Source organism: Suillus clintonianus, assembly GCF_016758775.1.
Source record: "Suillus clintonianus strain FC179 chromosome Unknown DEU56scaffold_27, whole genome shotgun sequence".
NCBI lineage: Eukaryota > Fungi > Basidiomycota > Agaricomycetes > Boletales > Suillaceae > Suillus > Suillus clintonianus.
In genome coordinates this window covers 460,277-469,374 of record NW_024539251.1, presented here as the reverse complement: position 1 = coordinate 469,374, position 9,098 = coordinate 460,277, and the positions used below count along the sequence as shown (strand labels likewise).

At 48.4% G+C, this 9,098-nt stretch overlaps 3 protein-coding genes across 3 annotated transcripts; 1 reads left to right on the top strand and 2 right to left on the bottom strand.

Moving 5' to 3' along the window:
- Positions 1-3,863, bottom strand: DEU56DRAFT_798329 (SNF2 family N-terminal domain-containing protein; the record flags this gene model as incomplete). The annotated part of the gene is made up of 18 exons (XM_041352988.1): positions 3,745-3,863; positions 3,616-3,687; positions 3,528-3,558; positions 3,359-3,477; positions 3,220-3,306; positions 2,360-3,168; positions 1,925-2,304; positions 1,799-1,863; positions 1,610-1,748; positions 1,487-1,561; positions 1,385-1,439; positions 1,219-1,337; positions 996-1,159; positions 886-944; positions 817-830; positions 544-761; positions 318-495; positions 1-268 (listed from the first exon to the last, which is right to left on the bottom strand). Coding segments are annotated over exons 1-18 (2,936 nt in total), but the record flags the coding sequence as incomplete, so codon positions are not given.
- Positions 3,864-5,442: 1,579 nt separating this feature from the next.
- On the bottom strand, positions 5,443-6,764 carry DEU56DRAFT_798322 (uncharacterized protein). The gene is made up of 4 exons (XM_041352987.1): positions 6,331-6,764; positions 5,875-6,261; positions 5,761-5,826; positions 5,443-5,709 (listed from the first exon to the last, which is right to left on the bottom strand). The coding sequence occupies exons 1-4, from the start codon at positions 6,361-6,363 to the stop codon at positions 5,551-5,553; spliced, it is 645 nt and encodes a 214-aa protein (XP_041209625.1). The 5' UTR covers positions 6,364-6,764; the 3' UTR covers positions 5,443-5,550.
- Positions 6,765-6,837: 73 nt separating this feature from the next.
- On the top strand, positions 6,838-8,876 carry DEU56DRAFT_798316 (concanavalin A-like lectin/glucanase domain-containing protein). The gene is made up of 9 exons (XM_041352986.1): positions 6,838-7,217; positions 7,274-7,401; positions 7,452-7,532; positions 7,588-7,612; positions 7,664-7,925; positions 7,983-7,998; positions 8,052-8,212; positions 8,271-8,331; positions 8,400-8,876. The coding sequence occupies exons 1-9, from the start codon at positions 7,031-7,033 to the stop codon at positions 8,718-8,720; spliced, it is 1,242 nt and encodes a 413-aa protein (XP_041209624.1). The 5' UTR covers positions 6,838-7,030; the 3' UTR covers positions 8,721-8,876.
- Positions 8,877-9,098: the final 222 nt, after the last annotated feature.

Genomic DNA, 9,098 nt, shown 5'->3' with positions numbered 1-9,098 from the left:
TCATCCTCGCCATCTTCGACAATAAAATCGCTGATGTCGTCGTCGCCATCATCTTCCGATTCATCATCCGAGTCGCACACAGCACGCCTTTTTCGGATGCGCCTGTCCCTGCCTTTGCCCTTCGTTCCTCGAGACATCATATCAGAGATCTCGGGCATCTCGTCATCGGAGGATGCCGATGCATCTCCTGACAACTCGGCATCAGCGGGTTCGAATGCTTCGCGGATGAAAATGGTGTCTGCAGAGATGGGAGAGCGGCAGCTGGGACCTGCAAGGCAAAATGAGCGTGGTGAAAAGAAGTTACGTGCGTGACTCACAAGGCTTCTCGTTACTCCGGTATTTATGAGGGTCCTCCGCGTCTTGGACAAAGGGAGCATTGAGGACATTGGCGATACACTCGCGACAAAAGGTATGACCGCAGGCAGTTACACGTGCCTCGGTGAATGTGTCCATACAGATGGGGCATTCCTCGCCTTCGGCAGTGGCGTCCAGGGACTGTATTCATGTAAACATCATGAAATTCATGTGACAGTGAGAACATACCTCTTTTTCTGCTTGCATGCGGGCCAACGCGCACTGGAAATACTTTGCCTTCAGCTTCATCACAAATTCTGATGACACTAGCCGAGCTGCACGAGACAGCTCGGCCTTGAGGTCAATCTCGCCAACCAGTTGATCTGCTGCAACAAGCGCATCGGAAGTCTCTTGAATAAGAGCGGGGTGGGAGCATATTTGGCGGAGACGCAAGAGCATAACAAGGACTATATTAAAAACGAGTTATTAACGAACGGTGGTGTTGGTGGAATGGTGCAGTACCTTGGTGATAGTTTCTAAATATGTAGTAATTGAGATCATCAAATTTCCTCCAAACCATTGACGACTTACTTCAAGACCGTACCAGCGCGGAGAAAACGATTGAACTTGGCTTGGGAACGAGCTTCGACCTAAAGGACATATCAATGAGCGTGGCACATGTATACATTGGCAGAACAAACCATTTGGTATATTTCGCGCTCTTCTTGGGAAAACTCTAGCTTCTCCATCTCCACATGTTTTGTGGGAAGCTCGATGAGTCTCTTGCCGTCTAACATTGAATCTTTCTTGCGACGCAGCATAATCGATGTGAAAATAGCCTGAAGCCTCTTGCTTGCCAATTCAGCTGTAGTTGGAGCATGATTAAGTGAGGGCGAGATCTATAGTAGGCGAACTTTGACGTACGATTCTTTTTCTCGATGATGGAGACGTGTCCATTAAACTCTTGCCAATCATACCAAGGACGGAAGCGGAGGAAGCGAAACAGAGCGTATGCATCAACTAGGCCATTGATAATGGGTGTACTGTCCGAAAATCAGTGAACGGTGGTCGCAACGGAAAATATGCTCACCCGGTAAGGCACCAGCGGTAGGTCGTGTCAAGATCGGTAACACTGCGAGATATTCCTGAAGGACTATCAGAATATAGAAGGGTGAAACGTTGCAATTATTACTTGTGCGCCGATTGCGAATGTTCTGTGCTTCATCAATAATAACACGGTACCACTGGACTTGGAAGAGAAGCCCCACTACACAAAGTCAATTTACGTGATCACATAGCGATCGTCGGCACTCACATTCCCTCTTTTTCTTCTTAGGTTTCCTGTCATCCCCCGAATCACTTTCGATAAAGGAATTGGTATTCTTCTTGCGCCTTTGAGCCTTCTGCTTTGCCTTTTCTTCCGCTTCTAGGTCTGGCCATTCCAGTGCCAGAGTCTACAGACCCAGGGTCAGCAATTAGTGAAAGATATTTCACTCGGACGCACGTGAAAAGTAGTTAACACGACGTCATATTTCATGAGGTCGGTCTTGTTGCGGGGTTTGTTGGGCCCTCGATGGAAGAGAACGTGAGACTTGAATTAAACGAACCCCACATCCAACTCTAAACGTACCATGGTAAACTAGACACTTCAAATTGTTGGTGGTCTTCATCTCGATCTCAAGCTTCCATTGGTTCAGTAGGGCCAGCGGAGCAACGATAAGGTTCGTCTTGCATCTAGGATCATCGGAGGGGTTGGCAATGATCACTGAGATTATCTGCACCGTCTTCCCTAAGCCCATCTCATCGCTCAAGCAGCCTCCCTTGTCGCCACATTTCTCACGTTCCAACGCCCACGCGACGCCGATAACCTGGTGAGCCAACAAAGAAATGGCCATTCCTGGAAGGAGATCGTACAGACTCTTCAATCCGAGTTTTTGGAGGGCTGTGTCGACACTGGCATTGCCGTCGAATTGCTCCGCATTGCCAGCAGCAATCAAAAACTTGTCGATACTATGAACAGCACAGAAATGAGAACGCATTCACTTAGAAAGATGTTGTGACGTACTCGCCCGGATTCGCGGTAGGGCCAACAAACAAGTCTTTGCCTCTACCGTAGAAGTCGCCATCCTCGTCGAATCGTGTGTCACGAGTGCCAGCGCCACTGAAGATATCACGCAGATCCCAATCATCCTCAGAGTCTGTGTACGACCCCATAGTAGCAGCGTCGACACGAACGCGTGATCCCGATGCAATAGGATGGTGGTTAAGAGCTGCATAAGAATATCCGGCTTCGTCACCATTGTGGGGAGGGTTCTGGAAAGCCATGACGGAAAGTCCTTGATCAACGGTCCTGCCTTTTGTCAATTCAGAAAGCTTGGACAGGGAATTCAGGTTATTCTGGATTCCGGTGATCCTTGAAGGGGCTTCATCAGAGCTGCGGTGCAAGGATACCTTGTGTGCCACAGGAAGCACAGCATTGTGATCCGTGGGCTGTACGAAAATGTGGCCTTGGGAAGACTTCGTGTTGGAATTGGCTGGCGCTAGAAGCGCCCCAGGCCGCTCAAGAGTAGTGCGCTTAGATACGGGGGGAGTGGAGACACCAGGTTTGTCTTCCTCCTTTTCCGCACCAAGGAACATGAGAGACGAAGTGCGCTTTCGGGGAATGGCACTGTCAGCAGGCCCAGGCTCTACGGCAGTCCCAGCAGTCCCGCGCCTCAACGGTATTGACACGAGCGCTTTTAATGTTGGGGCTCGTCGTGCTGAGGTACTTGGGTTGGAGAGACTGTTAACATTCAGATTTGCATCGAGTTGTGCCAACAAGCCACCTCGCGGCGGCTTTGTATCAATGGCGACGTCTGATGCAAGTACATTTGGCTGCGCAAACATTGTCATGATGGAGCTAGCAGAAAACGCGATTTTAGTTACCGCTTCATTCTTGATCGCCTTCCTAGCATGGAGGGTTTTGACGCGCGCAAGTCTCGCCTGCTTATGCTTCGTTGTACTAGCATGGGCCTAAGGAGCGAATGTTCATACTCAAAGAAACTTGCATACGCAATACCCATACCATATAATTGGCCAAACTACCAAAACCATCCGCTTTTCCATCTGAGCGGGTAGTCTGTCTGGCACTCAATGGGATATTGATAGCAGCGCAACCTTGCTCCAAACATGTGATCACGCCATCTATAATTTTAACTCAGCCAATCTTCACATCCATAATAGGAAGCGCATACATCCTGTATTTGGTTGCAACGTGACTCTAAACTGTAAATGGGGTCGTTAACTTTGAAAGATATTACGCCAGGTATGATTTCAACGTACGTTGGTGTCGTAGGGATCTATATCTAGATGCTGACGAAGCGCAGCGAGATAGAACTTGGGAACGGACGCGTCCTGATATATTTTCAGCCTCGCCGCACAAACGACGAGCGTCAATCATCGCATGCTTACCTTCACATGCTTCTGAACGCCGAGCTGCTCCCTTGCAATAGCAAGGATATCAGGCTGACGCGACAACGTAGCTGATGCGTCCATAGTGGCATCAATATATGGAATAAGCAAAGCAATGGAAGAAGGGCGAATTGAAAGACGCGACGCGACGCGACTTTAAAGCGCGTTTGTTTATCATTCTTTGTTTGTCCGCATTTGGATCGAACGTCTTTCATCTCCTTTGACAGCGTCACAGCGAGCTCAACGGTGCTCAGAACAAAGGAATGTTCTATGGTCTGCGTAAGGGACCACTATCACACGCCTTTCAGCGCTTATTGACGATTCCGTGATGATTGCCTTCCATCCTGTGTCCAGCCCTCCTTCTATGATGTTGCATGTTTAATCAACCGCAGACCTAGGAAGGCGTGGCTTAAGCTACTACCACTGCTGGCGACCACCGACAAATCACAGAACGTGTTCGCAATGTGCAATCCAGTCGCACGTTGTTTTCATTCGGGTGAACGACCAGAATCCAGGCGCCAATACAGTGGCCCAACGTTTGAATTTATGGGATCCGTCGTCTTGCGGATATTCCGAATCACATATTCCGAATCACTCTCGACTTATGCCCAGTAGTGCCATATGGCCATCATTGGTGTACAGGCTCACCAGCTGTGACTCTGAGACGAGGTTTCCGGCAATCTCCCTAGCACAATGATTTTAAGGTTTGAGGGCTGTGACCTGAGCTCAGGGACATGGTATCACATGGTCAGTTTAGGATTGTCACGCCCACATCAGTGGAATAGATGCGAAGATATACACGGAATGCTACCGCATCAGGATAGCACTTATGATCGAATTGGAGACACGGACAGAACGTTAATTTGACACACGGATCCGGCTTTGGGCTACTGTTGTATCCTCCCCGTTTGTGACATGGTTTGCGCTGACTTCTGCAGATGTACCGTTCGATACCGCTATTTCTGGCCCCAACCTGCATTCCGTGAGTTGGTATCATGCATACACTAAGTGAAGCTGCTGATGCAGGGCCGATCACAGTCACTCGCTTAGGATAAATTTACGATTATGAATGCGTCGGATCCGTTATTTATTTGGAATTCAAAGTCTAACCATCAACGAGAGATAAAAGGGGACGCGGCACAACGGGCCACTTTGGAGTTGTCTACTACTTCGTGTAGTCGGCCTGCAGCACATTACTTCCCCTGTGAGTGGTTCTCGAAGTACATTGAAATAGCTCTGCCACAAACTACGTCCATTCGGCAAGCAGACCCAAGTATATGTTGTGGAGACAGTACGAATTTGACGATATAGTGCACACGATATTGGCGAAGTCGGCTACGGTACCACTTTTGGTCCAGGGTGGTGCAGTGTACATGTTGCCCCAGCCGGCTCCCATGCAGGCAGCCTATCTTCGTCCAAATGACGCGAGAGTATGCGAAATAAAGCCCCAGCGTGAGTGAAGATTTCACTGTTCCTCTCTCAGGCCACGAAATGTTGATATATCTGTCTTTAGCTCAGCTTTTGGTTTAAGGTTATCCTCATGCCAGAGGTCGACGCTGATCAGGTGATGACCCTTTTCTGTATCTCCACATAGCCCTCCCGCACAAGTCCATTTTGTATCATTACAATGTGGCGTTACCGTTACGATCTAAACGTCCTAAAATGAGTACTAAGTTTAAAATTTAAAATGCTGGATAACATTCTCCCCTGATACATATCCCTGGCAATATGATACAGCGGGCAGTTTGCCTTTGCGCTCCCTGCCATGTCCTGATGTGTTTCATTTTGCTCATTCCTATGGCACGTTCAACAGTTCATGTCAAGTGCATACAATGATGCCCTTGGAACAGGCGTAGGCTGCTTCCGAACTCGGCGAACAGGCTCGTCCATTTGAGGCCCATCGGTTGTAACGGGTTCTGGCAACTCACGACTTGAATATGAATTTTGACTGGTGTGGGTGATGCCCTGCAAAAAGTAATGAGACCATGTTTTGATGGTAACGGCTCAACGACTGACTGTGCCATAATCAAGAGATGGGCTCTTTGTTTCATCTCCTGTCAACGCTGATAAGATGTGCATCGCCTGATCGAATGTATTAGAGCCGCACAATCGCTGACCATTTGCACACACCTTATTATTAGTTTTTGACGGCCGCCCGAAAGAAGACGCATTGCTGAATGCGCGGGAAAGAGTGAGACGCTCGCGCCTCAAATCTTGATACTCTGACAGCGTTTCATCCAGTTGATTGTGCAGCTCTGCCTGGCCCTTGCGAAGCTTCGCAGCCTCCGCTCGGAAAGCGTCTCTCTCCCGACGAATCTCGACGAGGTCGCTGAGCAGTCTAGCGTTATCCGCCTGAAGCTGTTGGATAACCTTGCGTTGACGGGCGTGGACGCTTTGTAGCTGCTCAATCAACAATGTCGAAGGCTTTTCCATGACGAATAGAGAATGTACAAAGAGTAGGAACTTCGAAGTGACTTGAATGTTGATGGAGGCTGAAGGTAAGTTCTCTTTTATTAGCTGAACGATATCATACAATGCATCACCATCAGGACAGCATGACGTTGATATGAAAACGCGCACACCCACTGGATCCCACGTAACTAAGACTAGCAGTGACATGTTGTTTACGTTACTTATCGCTGTTCCAGGGGCTGACCGTGATTGGGCGATGCTTCTATCCTTCGTTGATCGCCTCTCATACAAGCCTGTGCTTTGCTGTGCTATCGGTAATTTCTTTGATGTCCTCCGGGTGTAAGGGTTATGGACTCAGAGACTCTGTAGTATTGCTTCCAAGTCCCGACAGCATTCTGTCGGGGAACTGATTGATATTAGCATCGCGATGCGGCATAGGCGATAATGTGATTATACACATCAAACTGGTGGTACTTGGAAGTTGCTGTGCATCATCCATGATTTTACAGCATCTGCCAAGTCCAATGTTCATCACTTTGTAGGTCACCAGTGCCCACAGAGGCAGAGGGTCCGGATGATTTCAGCGTTCGATGAAGAAAACATGAAAGACAATAAGTAAGGTTTCTCGACATGCGATTATCATGTGAGCACCGTCACGCATGCCGCTTCAGTCACGCACGTCTTCTGTCACGCGCCTCATGTTTGTTCGGATTCAGTCATGATGCATGAGTCGCGGCTCGCCGAAAGCTACAACGCGCGGTAAAGTATGTAATGATTCATTCCAAAGGGCCTCGAGCTCCAAACCACCCCTTCTCCAGCCGGTAGCGCTCCCACTTGTCTGACCATCACCACTCGAAAATTTCTGACTATATGAATGCCCTCGGGCTTTCCTCTGTCTGGCATATTTTCACACTTCGTGACCATGAAGTACTGGCTTGCATTTGAAGTCTTTGCTTCTTATATATATTCTGTGGTGGGCTATAGTCTCGTCCGCGAATATTCGGGGCAGAGCTTCTTTGATCTATGGGACTTTTATGGCGGTTATGACAACACGACTCAAGGTGAGGATAGTATTCTTCATGCCTTGTATCCCACTACAGCAGAAAACACGATGCAGGTAATGCCATATGGGTCAACCAATCCTATGCAACCAGTCAGAAGCTAGCATATGTAGACAGTCAAGGAAATGTCATAATCAAGGTGGACAACATAACAGACGTGCCTATGGGCCAGAACCGTAGCTCAGTGCGCAAAATGCAGAAGGCAAACACCCAGTACTTATTAGAGCTCGACAGGTTCGCATAACCACTCAAGATACTTATGATGTTGGAAGCCTTTGGATAATTGATCTCAATCACATACCGTTTGGATGCTCGGTATGTTATGAGAGGCTTGATCCACTTGTCGTTCGCAGCTGAACTACTACGTGAGGTTTGGCCCGCGTTTTGGAGTTTTGGTGCGCGTGATGTTGTTGGTTTTACTTTTACCAGCTGACACCACTTTGTAGGGCCTAACTGGCCAGAGGATGGGGAGATAGATATCATCGAGGGCATCAACTTGATGTCCGATAATCAAATAAGTATTCACAGTACGCCAGGATGCACTCAAAATGGATCAGAATATCAACTTGGTACAAGCGGTGCAACGACCAACTGTTCTGAACCCTCTGGATGCACAGTGATGGAAACCTCTCCGAATAGTTATGGAAGCGGTTTCGCGGCAGCTGGTGGGGGCGTTTGGGCTACGCAGTTTGATGTGTCGGGTATCTTGTACGCAGTTGCACATGCTATATCCTCATCGCTCTTATGGCTGACCATCATTTGTAGTATCTGGTTCTGGAGTGTGCGGTGTGCCCTTGGGTTCGCTAAAGTTGCAATGTGCTTACCATTCTTTAGCGTCCTGACGTGCCCACTTCCATCCTTCAAGTTGATTCAGCTTCCATGGATGTCACTCAATGGGGGATTCCGCATGCCAGTTATCCTTCTAGCAGTTGCAACATCACCCAATATTTCACTGCGCAGAACCTAGTTTTAGACATTACTCTTTGTGGAAACTGGTGAGTTTTGTCACACCTCGCATCCCAGGACCTTATAATTTTCATATGTTACATACAGGGCAGGGGCTGGAGGATCCTATAATGCGTCATGTGGCAATTCAGGTCCAACAGGCCTATGTGTGAGTGCTAATAGCTGCAAATGGCATTTTTTTTTTGATCCCAGCACATTTTAACGCGTGCGATACAGTATCAGGACTGCGTAGTTGGGCCTGGAAGTCCACGATATGATAACGCATATTTCAACGTTTCTTATGTTCGTGCATATACCTCTGCTCTGCCATCCGCCACTTCAACGACATCCATTATTCCAACGACATCCACCACTCCTACAACAGCAACGACGAGCTCGACGACAAGCTACGGTGGGCAATTCATCGAGAGCTCCGATAACAATGGATGGGGCGCAGTAGTGATGCTTCTCATTGCAGCCCCAATTGCCGTAATCGGTTCATGGCCGCTCATGTTCAAGAAGTGGCGTCAGGGCATACCACCAGTACAGTCCGCGTAGTTTCACTTCACTTATGGCTGTTTATGACTCAGACGACTTAAATAACTTACGGCTGCCTTTTATATCTAGATTGGACAAAGAGCCACTGACAGATTGATGTACTATTGTTATGCACAAGTAAACGACAGACTTGCGTTTCATGTGACACGTACTACCATGATCATGTGTGCAGACGGTATACCGGCGTGTCGGGTCGTGCTGTAGCGTGATCTAATACTAGTCCCAAGATCGACCTTCGCGTGTCCTTGAACAGCGGCGTACGTATGTATTTGTCCAACCCAACTTCCAAGGATACCAATGCTCATACCTTTCTCCTCTTTGCCGGCAGCCTGATGTGTTTTGCCACTGGGATTAGCCCTGACTGGCCTCACCCCAAGA